This window comes from Enhydra lutris, unplaced genomic scaffold (assembly GCF_002288905.1).
Source record: "Enhydra lutris kenyoni isolate GAN:26980312 unplaced genomic scaffold, ASM228890v2 scaffoldscaffold7, whole genome shotgun sequence".
In the NCBI taxonomy this organism is placed as follows: domain Eukaryota; kingdom Metazoa; phylum Chordata; class Mammalia; order Carnivora; family Mustelidae; genus Enhydra; species Enhydra lutris.
This window is the reverse complement of record NW_019154091.1, coordinates 37,644,672-37,665,904: the sequence shown is the minus strand read 5'-3', so window position 1 is coordinate 37,665,904 and position 21,233 is coordinate 37,644,672. Positions and strand designations below refer to the sequence as shown.

At 37.3% G+C, this 21,233-nt stretch overlaps 1 protein-coding gene across 4 annotated transcripts in view; it reads left to right on the top strand.

Moving 5' to 3' along the window:
* The window catches only part of LOC111142287 (mago homolog B, exon junction complex core component), a 29,689-nt gene extending 22,250 nt beyond the window's left edge, over positions 1 to 7,439 (top strand). For 3 of the 4 annotated variants that reach the window (XM_022495342.1, XM_022495341.1, XM_022495343.1), the window contains 4 exons: positions 16 to 228; positions 1,883 to 2,025; positions 4,025 to 4,131; positions 6,877 to 7,439. In XM_022495342.1, coding sequence (XP_022351050.1) covers positions 16 to 228; positions 1,883 to 2,025; positions 4,025 to 4,131; positions 6,877 to 7,084 — 671 coding nt within the window. In that variant the 3' untranslated portion in view covers positions 7,085 to 7,439. The remainder of the gene's footprint in view (positions 1 to 15; positions 229 to 1,882; positions 2,026 to 4,024; positions 4,132 to 6,876) is intronic. The other variant, XM_022495344.1, reaches the window with a different exon arrangement.
* The last annotated feature ends 13,794 nt before the right edge of the window (positions 7,440 to 21,233 follow it).

The following is a 21,233-nucleotide window of genomic DNA, read 5'->3' as shown; positions in this document are numbered from 1 at the left end:
TGTTATTAATTTTAGTTTTTCAGTATACTCAAGAAAACCGTCGGCAGAGGGAAATGATAGGAAACCTGACTCGAGAGCACCACATATTGCAAAATGACAGCTACTTAAAGGAGAAACTTTTGACATACAAGACTTTAGAATATAGCATTCTCAAAAATGAATTGCTTCAGCAAAAAAAGAAACAGGATTTACTCTTTACAAATAGGATATGTCAGAGAGAAAATAAAGGTATGAAGGGCATCTTGAATGAAAGATTGCATGATTTGCCATTATTTCTTCCCCTTCCAGAAGCTTTGAGGCCTAATAGGCAGGCTTATGATATGCTAGTGATCTAGGTCTACTAGACACCTTTTCATTTGTACCTCAAGCTGTAATATGAGTGTTTGGATTTGCCCGTGTAACATGTGAGACTGAGGACCCAGGAGTTGTGTTGGGATTAATAGAGTTCTGTATCTCCCCAAATTCAATGGAAGTTCCTACATTCCTATTGGATTTCACCTAGAAGATGAAATAATATGTCAGCTTCCATGAAAATGTGGATCATTTTGGACCTGGGGGCAAATTAGACACTCCACTTTGTGGTTGACATAAAAAATGGAGGCTATTACTAAAAATATACTTAGGCTAAAATGGGCACAAGGCCTTTTATTTAGATGCTCTCATAAAGGTAATTGTGTGTGTGTTTCCATTCTGTGTTGACCTCCCATGTTTGGTCTATACACTCTCTGTAGTACTTCAAGTTTTGCCAAGGTGTTGGTGTTTGTATAACTGTGTGATAACACCCTTAAAAACATCCAACAGATAAGAATATTAAATCTCATACAATACAATCTGTTATGTAAATGATGGAATAAATTGACCTGGTTAATCAATAAGTATTAAATATTTGTTTAGGATTTGGAGTTTGCAAAACAATTTTGCTTACTTAATGTCTTTTAGACATGGTAGCAGGAATTTATATTTTCTGTTATTAAAGAAATAATAGTATTTTAAAAATTTGATACATTATAAAATATGTGAGGAAAAGAAAAAATTCCAAAGAATTGTGTTTCTTTTATTTACAAGGCATCCCAGAATCTTTTTAAAAATTTACTTTTATTATTTAAAAAACAGTTCTATTTAGGTATTATGAATGTGTGAAAAATTGATCATATCTAATGTATATAATTTGACAAGTTTGGACATATGCGTGTATCTATAAAATCATCCACAATTAGGGTAGTAGACATGTCCTGTACCTCCAAAAGTTTTCCCATGTCACTTTTTCTTGGGGAGTGGTTAAGAGCACTTAACATGAGATCTACCCTTTTAACAAGTTTTTAAGTAACAATTCAGTATTGTTAACCATAGGCACTATATTGTACACCAGACTTTAGAACTTACTCATTTTGCATAACTGAAGCTATATACCCATTGAACAAAAGCTCCTTATTTCCACCTCCCCTAGCCACTGGCAACCACCTTTCACTCTATGTTTTTCTGAATTTGACAATTTTTTGTGTCTCATATAAGTGGAGTCTCCCAGTATTTGTCCTTCTGTGACTGGCTTATTTCACTTAGTATAATATCCTGAAGGTTAATCCATGCTGTTACATATGACAAGATTTCCTTCTTTATAAGGATGAGTAGTATTCATATGTATATAACCACATTTTTTAATCCACTCATCCATCAATGGATTCTTGGGTTGTTTCCATATCTTAGCTCTTGTGAATGATGCTGCAATGACTATTAGAGATATCACTTGGCATTCTAGAATCTTGGTGAACCTGATATTATCATTATTGATAGCTATTTAGATTTTATTTAATTATGGAGGGCTGATAAGTATATTGCATTATTTAACAGAATACCAAATAATGTTTCACCTTATATATTGTAGGCAAATTCTATGGAAACTGCTGGTCCTGTTATGGAATAAAGTGTTATTATTTTATTCCTGAAAGTAAAAACTGGAACAGATGTAAACAGACTTGCCAAAGTTATAATTCATCCCTTTTGAAGATAAATGATGAAGATGAACTGGTATCATGGACTGTTACATCCACTTTTATTTTCCTAACTATGTCTCTCATGCTTGGGTCCAAGATACTGAGGATGGGGAAGTCCAGAAAGAGGGACCTTCAGTTATTCTCTGTGTTGTGTCTGTTGAGTGAACAAAAATTATGTAGGTGAGAAAGGTAAGGGTTCTAGAAAACCCTGCCTACTGATAAGCATATATAATCTTGCTACTTTCTAAGCATCTAGTATATATTCTTTATCATGATGACCATTATTATTTCCAAAATGGAAACCCCCTTGAAGATTCAGTTTGGGTCTTTGCATTCATTTCCTTTTGTAAGGTGTGTGCAGGACAACAACTCACTGAAAAGTATGCCTCTCCTTCCGATGGAGCCCTTAACCCTTTAGTATTTATAGCCTGGAGGCAGTGGTTACTTATCCTTGCAGGGTGGCAACTAAGAACCTGGAGGAACCTAATCCACTAGGTGCTGTTAGGAATCCAGGAGCCAGATTGTCTGGGATCCTGCAAATCTGGTTCTGCCACCTATTACCTGGGTGACCTTGGGTGAATTACTTAACCTCTGGATCTCAGTTTTTCCATCTGCAAAAAGGAGATAATAATGAGGAATATAAAAGTGATAACAGTTTTACAAATTAACCTCATGGTGATTTTCATGGCATTTATAGGTAATATTTTCTTGATCAATATTCTAATATATTGTATAGTGATGTATATCTTTCAAAAGGAATTGTAAAAGAAAATAGACAACAATATCAAAATTATCTTTTAAATTTATTACTACTAAAAACTATCCACACACACAAAACGTTTTTTACAGAGAAATATTTTCAAAAATCAGCCTATACCTCTAATTATCTCTTAGGAAAACAGCACAACATTTATATGCAAATCTAATGTTTTATCATCATAACATAAAAAATTTATGATATTGGGGCACCTGGGTGGCTCAGTGGGTTAAAGCCACTGCCTTCGGCTCAGGTCATGATCTCAGGGTCCTGGGATCGAGCCCCGCATCGGGCTCTCTGCTCAGCGGGGAGCCTGCTTCCTCCTCTCTCTCTGCCTGCCTCTCTGCCTACTTGTGTTCTCTGTCAAATAAATAAATAAAATCTTTAAAAAAAAATTTATGATATTGAGTCATAAAATAATGTTTGTTGTAGTAAAATTCACTTAAATTTAAACCTATATTTTAAAATATATTCAGTCATTTAACCAGACATTATGTAAAATGTCACTTTGCCATATTACATTTTTTGACATAGGAAATATTTCCAAAAACTGTCCCTTTTCCCTTCACCCCTTCCAACTATTAAACTATAGCATGCCTTTCTCCTGTGAGGCTGAGGGTTTTGGTGCACAACTTCCCACATATAGTTGTTATTTTAATAAATTTGTTGTGAAGATTACTATTTTCATTAATAATAAGTAATGATCGGGACACCTGGATGGCTCAGTCGGTTAAGCAGCTGCCTTTGGCTCAGGTCATGATCCCAGGGTCCTGGGATCGAGTCCCACATCGGGCTCCTTGTCCAGCAGGGAGCCTGCTTCTCTCTCTGCCTCTGCCTGCCACTCTGCCTGCTTGTGCTCTCTCTATGACAAATATATAAAATCTTAAAAAAAAAAAAAGAAATAAGTAATGATCACTTTCCATACCATTAAATATTTTTCTGGAGCATGAATTTGGGTAGTTTTATAGTGACAGACATTATTTAACAAATCTAATGTTAGATACTTAGATTTAAAATTTTTTATGTTTTAAATAATCCATGAGAGTGGCAGGCATTTTTAACATTAAGTAAATAATCTTTGAGGAAAAACTTACTTTGGAAAATAAAGGCACGAGGATGGTGGAGGGGAGGGAGGGTTTTCTAGGAAGTAGAGATGAAGGGTGGTGTGGTGTGTAGCAGAGTACTGTCCCAAGAAACAGCTGGGAACTTCACCTTCCTCCTTTTCATTCATCTAGCAGATGGGGCTAGTCACATGATATGTTTTGTTTCCTTACAGGCCTTTATTCAATCCCAAACTTATAGGAATAACTACTGGATTGGATTATCATATGATGATAGAGAACAAAAATGGAAATGGATTAACATTGGCCCACCTTTTGGGATGTAAGTCTCTGGAATGCATTCAGGCTCCAAACATTTGTGCTGGGGTTGGGAGGACTGTATCTAAAAAGAATCTCTTATATCGCATGGTTTTCACACAGAGGTCATTGGTAAGAATAATTAGAATGATGAAGAAAATGTTTTAGGAAGTATAATGAAAAAGAAAGAGAAATGTACAAATTATGAACAAAATTTTGATGCTAAACACATGCTCAGAAGTATGCATTATGAGGTACACAAACCAAACCCAAATCATAAAGTGATATGACGGTATTGGACCATCCTGACTCAGCTATAGTGAGTCCCACAGTCACAAATTAAGAACTTTAGGATCCCTAAAGTTCATTTGAAACTTCTTTATAGATGGTCCCTGACTAACAATGGCTTGACTTACAGTTTTTCTAATTTACAATGGTGAAGTCAATATGCATTCAGTAGAAACTGTACTTTGAATTTTTAATTTGATCTTTCCCTGGGCTGATGTGCGGTATGGACTTCTGTTGTGATGCAGGGTGGTGGCAGCTGGAGCTCACGGTGAGCCACATGATCACGAGGATCAGCAGCCCTGTACCCTTAAAACCATCCTATACCCATTCAGCCACTCTGGTTTTCACTTTCAGTGTAGTATTCAATAAATCAGAGGAGATGCTCAGTACATTATTATAAAATGGGCTTTGTGTGAGATGATTTTGCCTAACTATAGGCTAACACAAGTGTTCTGATCATATTTAAGGTACACTAGGCTAAGCTAGTAGGGTGGGTTTATTACATGCGTTTTTGACTTATGGTATTTTTAATTTGTTTGGGGTTTATCAGGTCATAACACCATCATACAATCTGTATATTACTAGTTTATATTATTTATAAATATAAATATAAGTGTGTATTCACACACATACATACATATGCCTTCACTATAGTTTTTTTTTTTTTTTTTTTTTTTGTTTTGTGGTTTGTTTCTTTGTTTGTTTAACTAATCACTACACCCAGTGTGGGGCTCAAAGTTATGACCTTGAGATCAAGAGTCACCTGCTGTCCAACTGAGCCATCCAGGCATCCCCATAGTTTTATTCTGAAGTGCAGCATTTTGTAAACTCTTGGGTTTCCATTTAGTTATAATACTCTGTTAGAGTGTTCAATGATTTTTTTAAAAATCTTAACTTTTATACTTTGTATTTCTAGGGATTCTGGTTTAAGTTTTTAAATCTTGCTAGTTACATTTTCAAGGTGTCTTTTATTTCTTGAAAGATATCAAACATACTTATTTTAAATTTGGTATCTGATCATTCTAATCTTTGAAGTTTTGTGGGTCTGCTCTATGGTTTCTGCTGGCTTTTGTTCCTGGTGTCATTTTCTTTGTAGTGTTTAGGGATTTTTTTCTTTTTGAGCTGCTGTGGGAATTATTTGAGGACTGAGATGAAGGTGGCAGCAAACTTACAAGAGATGTCATGCAGGAAGTTATCTTGATGCAGTCCTGGCCTGTGAGTCACTTCCAGGCAACCAGCTCAGAGGCCCAGAACAGAAACGCCAGGCCAAATTAAGATGCTCAAATTATATAGTTAATTAAATCAACTTAGAACAAGTAGCCTGATGCAAGGGGAAAGAAATGGGATAGCTTATCAGAATGGGTTGGGATAGCATCAGTCATCACACTCAGGATAAGGAGCAAATGGGTGAAAAAATCACCTGAATCCTGGTTACATATCTTCAGATTGGCCTGACTCTTCTGCATCCCCCTTTCCTGACAGTGGTGTGGTTTCTAGGCTATCACTTGAGTTTTGAGCAATGGGGCTCAACAAACAGAAGGTTCTATGACTAGCATGCACATTTGCTCTAGTAGGGAGATGTGGGAACATGTAAGGGTGGGGACAGCTGCAGGTTTTCAGTGATCCTGATGAGCTAGCTAAGGATTTTTTTGAGTTTGTTAGGCAGAGGGCCAGTATGAGTGTCACCAGTAGGAGGTGAAGTAAGACCTCATGGATGTTTCTGTGTGCATAATGTGTATTTTGAGTGAGACATGTAGTGCTACTTGGTTCTTTCTTCTTTTCCTGTGTTCAGCAGGCACATCCTCTCCTTACAGTATCTATACCTGACACGTCTCACTTCCTCATCTATACATATTGAACACATCTCATGCTTTCTGCCCATGCCTCCCAAGCTACTTAGTTTCATTTATCTTATCTATCTATCTATCGTCTACTTATTTATTTATTTATTTCTGTAGGAGATTTGGATATTCAAATAATATAGCAAATACAAATTGCATGTGGGATAGTTGGTAATTTTGGATTCTTAGGTGGGATTATTCATTTTCTCTTCTGCTTAAGTCCAAGGTTCAAGACTTTTCAAGGGTAGTGTATGTTGAAGATACATTTTCAGGGTCTCAACTCTTTGTAGGTTTTCCTATGGAAACCTGAGTGGAATTCATATTTAATCTAGTGTATAAATGAAGGGAAAAAATGACTTCAGTCCTTCACTTACACTTCTAGGTTCCCACCTTTACTTAACCTCAGCCTGAGCATGAATTTGCTTCTTGCCAGCTCATAAATTTATTCAAGAAGGTTTTAGTTTTTTTAAAGATTTTATTTAGAGATAGAGCAAGAGTGAGTGAGAAAGGGAGAAAGAGAGAGAAGCAGGCTGTCCACTGAGCAGGGAACCTATCACACCTGAGCCGAGGGCACACGCTTAACTGACTGAGCCACCCAGACATCCCTAAACAGCTGACCCTGTGTGTTTTCTATTTTACAGTAACTATACATTCATGAATTCTTCTGGAAGAGGACAATGTGCATTTTTAAGCTCAACAAGAATAGCAACTATTGAGTGCTCTAAGACCTACAATTGTATCTGTGAGGAGAGAATTGATGATGTTTTCTCTGCCTATTTTGATAGGTACAAGAAGAAAAGGTGCAATGGAACCTGTCATTTGTTTGTTTGTTTCTGTGATAATTTGTGAATACTTACAAACTAATGTTTTTGCTAGTAAGACTTAATTTACTGGGGAAACAGAGATGAGTAGGAAAAGGAAGAAAATGTTCTTTTGGACTATGATTTAAGAGATTAGATGCCATCTGTCTTCTTGAGGGAGAGTGCATGCTTTTATCTTTGGAGAGGTTTCCCCTCTCTTTAATGGCCCTGAGAAATTCCCTTTCTCTTTCCTTAAACCACCCATAGAATCACTTAGACAACTCTGGTAGCCTGTTCTTTTTCTTATTAATAGCCTGGGTCTTTTCCTTATTAATAGGATAAATTGGATAAATAATTTCAGTAGCCTCCAGGTTTGAGAGATGGCACAATTAAGAATTAAAAAATAGTTATTTTGCCTCCCTTCCCCCATCTAGATAATCATCTTGCATTAAAATGTTTTTACTTTGCTATAATTTCATTCCTCCTTAATAGTTGAAACAATAGTATAAAAACTCTCATATAACCTCTGCACATAGTTACCATTTGTTAATATTTTGTTCTTTCTGTGCTTTACAGTTCTCTCTCCCCTGCTCCCTTGCCGTTCCATTTGATAATTAATTGTGGATTTTATGTCCCTTTGTCTAAATATTTTATAAGAACAAATAAGTACTGTGATTTTTTAAAAAATATTTTATTTATTTATTTGACAGAGACAGAGATCACAAGCTGGCAGAGAGGCAGAGAGAGAGGGAGAAGATGTGGGGTTTGATCCCAGGACCCTGAGATCATGACCTGAGCTAAAGGCAGAGGCTTAACCCACTGAGCCGCCCAGGCGCCCCAAGTACTGTTATTTTGTCTATAACCCGTATTCAGATTTTGTCAACTGTCCTGATAATGTGCAGGATCATGGGATACATTTAGTTGTGATGTCACTTTCGTCTTTTTTAATCTCGGAGAATTCCTCAGGTTCCTTTGTCTTCTTGACCTTGATATTTTGTTTTGTTTTACTTTATAAGTACTTATTTATTTATTTATTTATTTAGAGAAAGTGTGAGAGGTGGGAGGGCAGAGGTTGAGGAGAGAGAGTCTCAACCAGACTCCATGCTGAGCGCAGAACCCTACCCCGGGCTCCATCTTAGGATACTGAGCCAAAACCAAGAGTTGGCCACTTAATGAGCTGAGCCACCCAGGTGCCTCCTGACCTCGACATTTTAAAAATCAACTTTATTTAGTAATTCTTTCATGCAATAAAACGCACACATTGTAAGTCATGAGGTCAGTGGGTTTTTAGCAAATGTATACATTTCTGAAACACCATCAGGTCAAAGATATAGGACATTTCTATTGCCTGTAAAAGCTCCTTTCTTCCCTCTCACTATCCACCTGGCCCCAGACAACCAGTGTTACACTTCCTGTCACTATGAATTAGTTTTGCCTGTTGTGGAATTTCGTGATCATGGACTCTTTTGTATCTGACTTCTTTTGCTCAGCATGTTTTGGAAATTAATCTGTATTCTTTCATGTGTCAGTAGTTTGTTCCTTATGTTGCTGAGTTGTATCCCATTGTACTAATATACCACAATTTGTTCATCCACCTATGGACATTTCATGTCTTCTCTATTTTCAGCTATTGTGAAAAAACCTGTCATCAGTACTTACACGCAGGTTTCTGTGTGGACAGGTGTTTTCATTTATTTTTGTTTATTAAATACCTAGGAATTTGGGGCGCCTGGGTGGCTCAGTGGGTTGGGCCACTGCCTTCGGCTCGGGTCGTGATCTCAGGGTCCTGGGATCGAGTCCCGCATCGGGCTCTCTGCTCAGCGGGGAGCCTGCTTCCCTCTCTCTCTCTCTCTCTCTCTCTGCCTGCCTCTCTGTCTGCTTGTGATCTCTGTCAAATAAATAAATAAAATCTTTAAATACCTAGGAATTTGATAGCTGAGTCCTAAAGTAAGTGCATGTTTAATTTGATAAGAAACTTCTAGTTGGTTTTCCAGAGCGGTTGCAACATTTTGCATTCCTGGTAACAACATATGAGAGTTTTAGTTGCTCTATATCATTGCCAGTACTTGATATTGTCTGTTTATTAAAACTCAGCCATTATGGTGTGTGTGTAATGGTATCTCATTGTTTTTTAGGTTTGCATTTTCCTGAAAAGTAATAACATTGAGCACCTTCTCATGTGTTTATTGGCCATTTGTGTATCTTCTTTTGAGAAGTGTCCGTTTAGTTTTTTTTGCCCATTGAAGTGTCCATTCAGTCTTTCTTACTTTTTATTTTATTTTTTTAAAGAAGATTTTATTTATTTTACAGAGATAGAGAGAAAGAGTGAGAGAGCACAAGCAGGGGGAGCAGCAGAAGCAGGCTCCCCACTGAGCAGGGAGTCCAACACAGAGCTTGAATCCAAGACTCCGGGACCCGGGGATCTTGACCTGAGCTGAAGGAAGATGCTTAACCAGCTGAGCCACCCAGGCACCCCTGTTCAACCTTTTTTAAAACTGGGTTTGTCTGTTTTCTTATGGAGTTTTAAGTGTTCCCAAATAAATAAATAAGTAAATGAAATCTTAAAAAAAAAAAGATATAGAAAGATTTACTTCCTTTTCTTCATTTTTTCCTCTTGCTTTATTGTACTGCTTAGGGCCTCCAGTACAATGTTGAAGAGAGTGATGAGTCATCCTTGTCTTGTTTCCTGTGTTACAAAAAAAAGTTATTTAGTTTTTCCACTCAAATGTGAGGTCTTCTGCAGGTTTTTGGAGATCTATCATGTTGAGGAAATTCCCTTCTATTCCTGTTGATTGAGACTTTTACCATGAGTGAAAATTGAATTTTGTTATATAAATTTTCTGTATCTCTTGAGACGTTTATATAGATATTCTCTTATATTCATTAATATGATAGATGGCATTATGATTTTTCAGTGTTAAACAAAACTTGTACTCCTTGGGTAATTCCCATGTGATCATGTTGTATTTATTATCATTTTTTATAAGTTGATAGATTTGCTTCTGTAATATTTTGTTAAAAATTGTGTACTAATGTTCATGGTGGATATTTAATTAATTTATTTATTTTAAAAAATTATTTATTTATGAGAGAGAGCACATGTGAGCTGGGGGAGGGGCAGAGGGAGAGGATAATGGACAGAGACAGAGTTCCTGTTGAGCCAGCAGCCCAAGGCAGGGCCCCTTCTAATGACTCAGAGATCATGTCCTGAGCTGAAATCATGAGTTGGATGCTTAGCTGAGCCACCCAGGTGTCCCTAATTTGTTTAAGTATCTTTTTCTGTTTATGGTATTGGAGAAATACTGGCTTTATGTATTCATTTGGGATCTTTCTGAATATCTGTCCATTTTGTGTGGTAGCATTTGAATTTTCACTCCTGAAGTGTTTCCTCAAATGTACTAGAGAAAGAATTTGTGTCTGAAGTTTTCTTTGGGAGAGTCTGTTTCATTAGGGTTACCATTTCTTTAATAGAGGCTCTTTAGACATTCTGTTTCCTGTCAATTTTGATTATCTTTTGAGGAATTTGTTGATTTTGCCTAAATTGTCAAAGGTATAGTTTTAGTGTTTTTCACAGTTGTATTAATTTCCTAGGGTTGCCATAACAAAGTACCACAAATTCACCAGCTTAAAGCCGTCACAATTTATTCTCTCACTGTTCCAGAAGACAAAAGTCCAAACCAAAGTGTCAGTATGCTTCCTCAGACTTGGGTGGAATCTTTCTTTGCTTCTTCCTGGCTTTTCACTTTGGCCATTGCTTCATGGCATTACTTGGCTTGCAGTTGCATATCTCACTTTCTGCCTCTGTTATCACATGGCATCCTTTATGTGTGTCTCTGTCTTTGCATACAGTTTCCTCTTCATATAAGGGTGCCACCCATATTGGATTAGAGCTCACCTCTAATGACCTCATCTCAATTCGACTGCATCTATGGAGACCTTATTTCCAAAAGGGTCATATTCACAGGTGCAGGGGTTAGGACTTAGCATATCTTTTCAGAGGATATAATTGAACCCATAACAATAATATTTATAGGATTTATAACCCTGTCATTTTTTTCCATGATGTTGTTTGTGTTTCCGATGTTGTTGTATTTGTGTTCTTCTATTTTGATGAGTCTAGTTAGAGATTATCAATTTTATTTATCTTGTCAAGAACCAGATTTTTGCTTCATTGATTTGTTTATGTTTGTCCATTTTTCATCTTACTTATTTCATCTTTTATCTTTTTTATTTTTGTTATTATTTTGTCTTCACCTCTTCTCTTTATTATTTTCTCTCTTCTACTTATTTTGAGTATGACTGCTTTTATTTTCTTGCCTTCTTCAGTGAAAGCATTTTTATTTATTTACTTATCTGAGAGAAAGAAAGAAAGAAAGCAAGCAAGCAAGCGAGCGAGCACGAGTGGGGGGAGGGGCAGAGGGAGAAGGAGAAGCAGATTCTCTGCTTAGAGCAGAGCTTGGCACAGGACTCCACCCCAGGACACCTCATTCATGACCTGAGCCAAAGTCAGACCATTAACTGACTGAACCACCCAGGTACCCCTTAAGTGAAAGCTTTTAATCCTGTTGTCACACATAGATCTGTCCCTATATGAGACCTAAAAAGTTTGTAAAGGCCAAGTTAAGATGCTTTGTCATTGATCATTGTCTGAAGCTAAGCGGCTTAGTCTCACAAATGACCTCCTAAACTTTATCTAGTACAAAGGTCATAAGATAGAGGAATTGTACAGAGATGGGACAGCTGTAATGGGGATGTCCCTCAGTGCAGCTGAGTGCTAACACCTTAGTGCACCTCACACACAGCCTCAGCTGTAGGTGATCATTGCAGGGACAATGGTGCAAGACCAGGGTTTAACACCCTGAGAGATGTGTGAAGCTGAGGCTGAGCATCTGAGAAGGAACATAACATGTACCTTTTTTGCAAAACCAGGCTCCGGGATTTAAGGTGAGTATTGTTCATAGGAGACAGGGATAGAAAGCTGGAGGATGGGAAAGAGAGAGAAGGCAGGGTAGTTTTAAGCCCCGTGGACTTGAGGTTGCACCTCTAGCAACAGCTACCTTACTTCTATGTTCCTGCCTCCTATTGGACACCTCTTCTGTGCTTCTAGGTTCTGCACAGGTGGCTCAGGGAAACCACCTCCTTTCCTCCCTAGGATAGGATAGGGGCTTCCCAGTGTTAAACTCTGAGTGTCTGTCCTTATTGATTCCTGGTTGGTTTCTGAGCATCTTCGTCACCTCATTGAATTCCCTAGATTTCATTCCCTTTGTTTTAAATACTCAGAGACATTTCTGTTTATTTTCCTTGTGGACACTTACTAATACACATGTATCTTCTCACTTTACCACTGTATCCATCCCGTGAGACAATACATCATCCTCATTTTATAGATGAGGGAACTGAAGCTTAGTAAGATCAGTCAATTAATCATGGTGTTGGGGTTTGAGCCCTGGCTGCTTGCCTCTCCTCTGACAATGATATAACTCTGATCTTTAGCTTTAGCTCGGATATCTTTGCATTGTCTTAATAGGTCAAGAATAATGATTGATAATAATAATTAGTGATAATAATGGATATGTTCCTGGGTACCAAGGCAGATGTATATGTTCTCATAGGTGTTTAAAAACAGTAGGCGCAATGCTTCCACGCAAATTATATGCTAATTACTTACAACAGGGCTTTCAGTCTATTACAGGAGCAGTAAGACCAGGTGTAGATACAAATTGAATCTGATAAAAGAAACAAAACAAAATATGAGAAAACAAAACCAGCAGTTGAACCTGATACTAAGTTCCCTGGGCAGATGCCTACTCATGATGTAAAAAGAAGGATACAGCAGATCAACTGTGGCAGAGAGCTGTTTTCAATTTTCTCCTTTTGACTTTATCGGCCATGTCTGTGTTCACATCTCCAAGTAGAATCTAGATTTTATTTAAAATATTTTTTAAATTAACATATAGTGTGTTATTAGCCCCAGGAGTACAGGTCTGTGAATTGTCAGACTTACACACTTCACAGCACTCAACCATAGCACATACCCTCCCCAATGTTCATAACCCAACCACCCTCTCCGTACCCTCCATCCCCCGCAACCCTCAGTTTGTTTTGTGAGATTAAGAATCTCTTATGATTTGTCTCCCTCCTGATCCCATCTTGTTTCATTTTTTCCTTCCCTACCCCCCAAACTCCCCACTATGCCTCTCAAATTCCTCATATCAGGGAGATCATATGATAATTGTCTTTCTCTGATTGAGTTATTTTACTCAGCATAATACCCTCTAGTTCCATCCACATCATTGCAAATGGCAATATTTCATTTCTTTTGATGGCTGCATAGTATTCTATTGTATATATATACCACATCTTCTTTATCCATTCATCTGTTGATGAACATCTAGGCTCTTTCATAGTTTGGCTCTTGTGGACATTGCTGCTATAAACATTCAGATGCATGTGCCCCTTTGGATCACTACATTTGTATCTTTAGGGTAAATACCTGGTAGTGCGATTGCTGGGTCATAGGGTAGCTCTATTTTCAACTTTTTGAGGAACCTCCATATTGTTTTTCAGAGTGGTTGCACCAGCTTGCAGTCCCACCAATAGTGTAGGAAGGTCCCCCTTTCTCCGCATCCTCGCCAGCATCTGTCATTTCCTGATGAATCTAGATATTTTACACCAAAATCCCTAATGTAATTCATTCTCTATGCTACATGCTGGTCGTTTCACCCTTACGTGCTCTAGCATGAGTTTCATTTGGCCGGCTGTGCTTTTTTCTTTTTAGCTTCTCTGGGGAGTCAGCTCACATGGGACCTTTGTCCTGTCACTGAGACTCCAGCCCTGTCAGCATTAACTGCCACTTTCCCAGTTTATGAAACTCCTTTGTCTCCTCTTCTGTCACTTTGGATCACATTAAGTAAATGTTTGTTCATACGGATTGCATTGGGAAGTATTTTTAAACCTTCTGTCATAATTTATGTTAATTTAAAACAGGTTTTCCCGTTTATTTCCTTACTTAGTAGCAGTTTGCTTTTGTTATTGAAGTAATACAAAAACAGAACATCAGTGGCTTTTATAGGGATATCTTAAAAAAGCAGTGAGCATTTAAAAAAAGAAGAAATTTCTTTGGTTGACTATGAAGAAAATTATTTTCCGGTGGTGAAAATTATAAGCAGAAGATTGGTAGCTCTAAGACTTCCTTTGAAAAATTCTTTCAGAATATTTATGATGATAAAACCGTCAGAGGACATGGGGCTCTGGAGAGTGTGTACTTGGTGTCAGGTATCCAAAATGTACTTCAAAGGTTAAAGAAAAGACATTTTTAGAGTTTGTTTTTATTCAAGAAGTATTAATTAAACAAACTACTGTATATAGGAAGCTATGGTAAGTATAAGCTATTTAAAGTTAATATGCATGTACATCACTGCCTAATCTAGACTGAATGGTAAAGTGATTATTAATTAACAAACAAATATCCACAATTGGAAATAACTTATTAATGAGAAATGAATATTATAACTAGGGAGAGGTACAGAATGTAAGTAACATCAAATACAGGGCTGCTAAAGCTTATATTTTCTTTTACTTTTTACACACTAACCCACTTGGTTACTAAATGTGCTAAGGTGCAGATTTATACACTGAAAATCAGAGACAAAAATAATGAGAAGCAACTCTTCACAGAAACATGTTTAAGGATTGGTGTAAATGTTACATTAATGTAGGACGTTTATTCCTATTTTGCATAATGTATAGCTAATGAGGAACAACACAGTGGCCATATCATGTAATGTCATGTTTTGAAGTGAGAGCAGCAAGCCCTTATTCTTTAACTTTGTTTATGTTTCCAGATGTGGTGGCAATGCTATACATATAATATAATGCATATCTTATAATTTAAATATTGGACCATTATTCTTTTATTCTTTCATTGAAGGAAAAGAAAGTTTTGCTGTTTTCTACCCAATAATTGAACAAAGCTAAAACATAAGAACAGTTATCAAATGACAATATTTCATGATTTATAATCTTTCCTCTGGCTAATTAAAAGATAATTTTTCTACTTCCCATATTCCCACAGTTTGAATTTGTAATATTCTCTAAACAGAGAATTCTCTTGTGCATTTTCTTCTTTAACTCTGTCTGCCCCGATGTCGGAGGTGCTGTCAGACAGAATACTCTTGTATCCTCTTAGTTCTTCTTGGATTCCTCTGCCATCATGCAAACATGAGGGAAAGATGAGAGTTCTGTATGGAAACTACATGCAAGATGATTACAGAGATTCCTAGCTAAGTAGGCACAATTTTGACCAGATTATTTCCCATTTCCTTGTCTTTTCTTTTTTCCTCTCTCTTTTCTTTCTTTCCTTCCTTGCTTTCATTGTCTTGGCATCTACATTATTATTTTTTCCTCCAGTTATGAGTCAAAAATATGTATTCATAGATACTTGTTTTTGACTCTATGCCCTGGGTAGAGAGGAGCAAGAGTCTTTTAAGAAAAAAATAAACATGGGGCACTTGGGTGGCTCAGTTGATTAAGCATCTGCCTTTGGCTCAGGTCATGATCCTTGAGTCCCAGGATCAAACCCTAAGTTGGGCTTCCTGCTTAGCAGAGAGTCTGCTTCTCCCTCTGTCTCTGCCCCTCCCCTCACTCCTGCTCTGTCTGGCTCTCTCTCTCTCTTTCAAATAAATAAATAAATTAAAAAAATGTAAACATATGAAAAAATTAGAAACTTTCAGAGTGTTTCTGAAAGGTCAAGATCCCCTGTCCTACTCCTGGGAATATTTTCAGTTGTTCTGCACATCAGATCTTTTCTTTCTTTTCAGCCTGTATTAGGGAAAGTGAACCCCTATCACCTCTATTTCTGACCAAACTGTGTGTGGTCCTTTCTGATAAGGTCAAAGATGTGATCAGCTACCGTTTCTAGAGATTTTATTAACATCTTTAATTCTGTCTGATGGGAATTGATATTTGAAATTCAGGAACAGGAGAAGAAACTCAGAACAATAAAACATTAGAGAAGAGGAGTAAACCTCCTGGATTACAATAGAATCCTATTAAATTAAGAGGAGGTCATTAAGTAGAAGAATTTGTATTCTGGTGATGGCATAATGCTGGGTCCTCTAAGTTTCTTTCCTTTGGAAGTGCATTTCAAAGACCAAGAAGAGTGAAGATGCACGTTTACCTTTGTTCTTTAGAAGTAGTATTTTCGTGAATGCTTTGTGTCATCCTTTCTAGTTGGCCTTTATTCTTAATTATAAACTATCATGCAGATAGGGCATGTTTTATTCTCTAGAGGCATGCAGATAAACAACTCTGAGATTTCTTTTTTCCTTATAAGTTGAAAACTTGTTGAAGATGAGTACTTTGTATATTAGCTGAGACAAACCCATTTAAGGGAATCAAATTGTTCTTTTTTAGATACTTTAAAAACTAATGGCTCCTTCTTTTTAGTTTTTTTTATAATTATCTTCCTCAAAAAGAACATTCATTTGTTCCTTTATTCACTTGTTCAAGAGTTGCTTAAGACTATGTGTAAGGCATGATACTTAGTACTGAAATGATACTGCAATTAAATTCCAGAGCTCAAACCTTGGCACTATGTGAAAGCATATGCAGTTGGGTCATAATTAAGATGACCTGAGAACCCATAGGAAGGTTGGAATTAACTCTGCTCAGGCACAGGGAGGAATTTTTCAAAGAATTGTGGTGGGTATTAAGGAGGGCACATATTGCATGGAGCACTGGGTGTTATACGTAAACAATGAATCTTGGAACACTACATCAAAAACTAATGATGTACAGTTATGGTGACTAACATAGCATAAAAAAAAAGAAATCCATTCAGTTGTATTTACAGGATGAGTATGTGTTTTGCGAGTTGGACAAGACAGAAGAATGAATTTCACTCAGAGCAATTATAGGCCAAGAGCATAACTCTCCACAGACCATTGTGCTGCTGGAAGGTGGGATATGGAACATTGCTGGAGGAGCTGTGACTAGGGACAAACCAGCATGGTGTTCAGCCAGAGCAGACAAATACAGGGTAGTTATATAAAGAAGAGATGTGAGAATGGATAATGTAGAAAGATCAAAATGTATCTGAAGATTTCTACGGAGGCCCAAACTGTTTCTCTTTTCTTCTTTGATTCAGGTCCAGTAACTCATCCCTCTTTCCTTCTCTATTAAAGGCTTTCCTTCCTTTCCTTTCTTTAGCATCACCCCTGCCCTGGACACATACCTCAGGTGGGATCCTTCTAACTGCATTGGGTTTACATGCAATGATTTAGATTCTTTTGCTTTTAAGGTTTGTTTGTCTTTTATTCATTCATTTTTATTTTTACTGATGATTGTTACAGATAAACTAGAAGAGGATAATGATACCAAATAAGTAACACAGTAGAAGGGTTTTTTTTTTTTTTTTTTTTTTTTTAACTCCCTGTATTCTGTGGTATATAGTTTCTAGTTTCTTTTCTGTAAAGTAAAAAATGCCCTCTGGACCCATTACTTCTACATTATTTTGGGGGATAAGTAATAAGGAAATAAAAAATGTGTTGATGCCTGGTTAAATCTTGTGTTAGCCTTAGTCTAGCATGGCAGAGACTATTGGCCAATCCATGAGACCTTCCTTTAAAAAAACATTTTTTTCATTGAATATGTTATTTATGTATTTGACAGAGAGAGAGAGACAGTGAGAGAGGAATCACAAGCAGCAGGAGTGGGAGAAAGAGAAGCAGGCTTCCCACTGAGAGGGAGCCCGATGTAGGGCTTGATTTCAGGACCCTGAGATCATGACCTGAGCCGAAGGCAAATGCTTAACAACTGAGCCACCCAGGTGTCCCTGTGAGCCTTTCCAATCACCTTTTCTCCTGCTATTCCCACAAGTTATTCCCTTTCCTGGCTCCCCTTGCAGTGAGAGTGGCCACCCAGCCTATCTTTGGCCATTGAAATGTAAGACAAAGTTCGCTAGAAGATTTCTAGAATGGCTTTCATTGCCTTTATTCTCTTTTTGTTTTCCTGAATACTGACAGTAACCTGGAGCTGTAGCAGCTGTTTTGTGGCAGTGAGGTTGTCAACATGCCGAAGGACAGATTAGGAAGATTTTGAGAGCTAATGGCATTGATGATGTTTTTGAGCTGTTGGACCAGTGCTTAGTACTTGATCTCTGGGTTTCTTTGATATCTATGTTCAGATATATGTCTAAGAACTACCTCCTGTGGTTGTCAATTTCAGCTGGTTCCTTTTCTCACAGAAGAGGGAGCACACAGTGAATTAAAAACAAACTAGGTAATTTGACAAGCGGGAAAAACAGGATGGAGAAATCAGAAGAATTTTGTATTTACTATTATTAGAACTATAAACTGTGTTCTTATAATCTGATATTATAATATACAGAGGATGTTCTATGCTGTAAAGCAAGATGGTTTAAGATTAAAAACTAACCAGGGCAACACAAATGGAAAACCTTGTGATTTGTGGCTTAGAAATAAAAGGGCCTTCAACCTCTCAGGCAGCCAAAGCCGCAGATTCTCCCCCTGCTTATATTCTCTGACAGCTCTGCTCTTATGTATTTTAGTTCCTGGCCTGTTAATTTTTTTTTTTTTTCTGATTATAGATCACATCTTGTCTTAACACCTAATGGTTTCACTCTCCTTGGGTTAAACTATTTCTCCATCCATGACTGACACAGCAGTATCCCTCGGATCTATAGAAGATCACAAATGGGAAATCCCAATGCAAGCTTTACTTAGAAAGGCCCTTCAAGGGAACTTTCACACAAAAGGAAGAAAATCTACCCTTATATTATTTTTAATTGACTGCTAAACCCCATATGTCATATGGGACGTAGGAATTGTAATGATTTTTTTTTTCTTGAGCCATTATGGAGGAAGTTCTTTTCCCATATTTTATCTCAATATGTTTCTCTACTATCCAGAAATGACTGAGAAGGATATTTACACAAGGAGAAATCTCATAACAAAAGGAAGAAAATATAATCCAGAACTTCTTTTTTTTTAAATTTTTATTCATTTTTAAAATTTCTTTTCAGTGTTCCAGAATTCCAGAATTTCTTGAGGAATCTCCACACTGTTCTCCAAAGTGGCTGCACCAACTTGCCTTCCCACCAACAGTGTAAGAGGGTTCCCCTTTCTCTACATCCTCTCCAATACTTGTTGTTTACTGTCTTGTTAATTTTGGCCATTCTAACTGGTGTAAGTTGGTATCTCAATGTGGTTTTGATTTGAATCTCCCTGATGGCTAGTGATGATGAACACTTTTTCATGTGTCTGTTAGCCATTTGTATATCTTCTTTGGAGAAGTGTCTGTTCATGTCTTCTGCCCATTTTTTGACATGATTATCTGTTTTGTGTGTGTTGAGTTTGAGGAGTTCTTTATAGATCTTGGATATCAGCCCTTTGTTTGTACTGTCATTTGTGAATATCTTCTGCCATTCCATGGGTTGTCTCTTTGTTTTGTTGACTGTTTCCTTTGCTGTGCAGAAGCTTTTGATCTTGATGAAGTCCCAAAAGTTCATTTTTGCTTTTGTTTCCTTTGCCTTTGGAGACATATCTTGAAAGAAGTTGCTGTGGCCGATGTTGAAGAGGTTACTGCCTTTGTTCTCCTTTGGGATTTTGATGGATTCCTGACTCACCTTGAGATCTTTTATCCATTTTGAGTTTATCTTTGTGTATGGTATAAGAGAATGGTTGAGTTTCATTCTTCTACACATAGCTGTCCAATTTTCCCAGCACCATTTATTGAAGAGACTGTCTTTTTTCCACTGTATATTTTTTTCTGCTCTGTCAAAGATTAGTTGACCATAAAGTTGAGGGTCCATATCTGGGCTCTCTACTCTGTTCCACTGGTCTAAGTGTCTGTTTTTGTGTCAGTACCATGCTGTCTTGGTGTAGTAAAGCTTGAAATCAGGCAATGTGATGCCCCCAGTTTTTTCTTTTTCAACATTTCCTTAGCAATTTGGGGTCTATTCTGATTCCATACAAATTTTAGGAATGTTTGCTCCAGCTCTTTAAAAAATGCAGAATTTTTCAAATTTTGAAAACAGTGGAATTTTGATTGGAATGGCATTGAAAGTATAGATTGCTCTAGGCAGTATAGACATTTTAACAATATTTATTCTTCTGATCCATGAGCATAATCCAAAACTTCTGACAGGAAATATGATTATATCAAGCATTTATTTTTGCAGAATCATAATGTTCAAACAGGATCTTATATGTCTAAAAGTCGCTGCTAAGTGGTAATCTACCCTGTTTGAACACCCCTGGGGAAATTGAACTCATTTTTCCCCAAGATAGTCAATCACAGATTTTAACTGCTCCTAGAATATTTTTCTTTATTGTGGCTCAAAATTTTTCTTCTAGCACAAACATGACTCCTGAGCATTTTAATGGTAAAGAAGTAACACTTGTTAACATGCTTCTTGACTTCTAAGGCCGAGTCCAGCATCTCAGAGAACAGGTCATCATCTCTCCCTGGATCCATGAATTCATCACAGTGCAGAAAATATAGGAAGAGCGTCTTATTTTATTTGACATAGAGTCAGTGTGTCTTTGCTATTTGAGGGTTTTTGTCATTTTGGAAGAAAGATACTAATGTCAGGAATTGTGTTCAAGTGATTGTTGTCTTAGTTTAAGAAACTACCACAGTCATCCCAGCCTTTAGCAACCCCCATCCTAGTCATTCAGCAGTTCTGGACATGGAGGCCGCCCCCCTGCCCCCACCAGTAAAAAGGTGACGCCTCACTGAGAGCTCACGTGATGGTTAACATTTTTTTAGCAATAAAATATTTTAAAAATAAGGCATGGACGTTTTTAAAATTGACATATAATGTATTATTTGTTTCAGGGGTACAGGTATGTGATTCATCAGTCTTACACAATTCACAGCGCTCACCATAGCACATATTCTCCCCAGTGTCCACCACCCAGCCACCCCATTCCTCTCACCTCCCTCCCCTCCAGCAAGCCTCTGTTTCCTGAGATTAAGAGTCTCTTATGGTTTGTTCCCCTCTTTGGTTTCATCTTGTTTCATTTTTTCCTCCCTTCCCCTATGATCCTCTGTCTTATTTCTCAAATTCCTTGTATCAGTGAGATCATGATAATTGTCTTTCTCTGATTAACTTCTTTCACTTAGCATAATACTCTCTAGTTCCATCCATGTCATTGCAAATAGCAAGAGGTTTT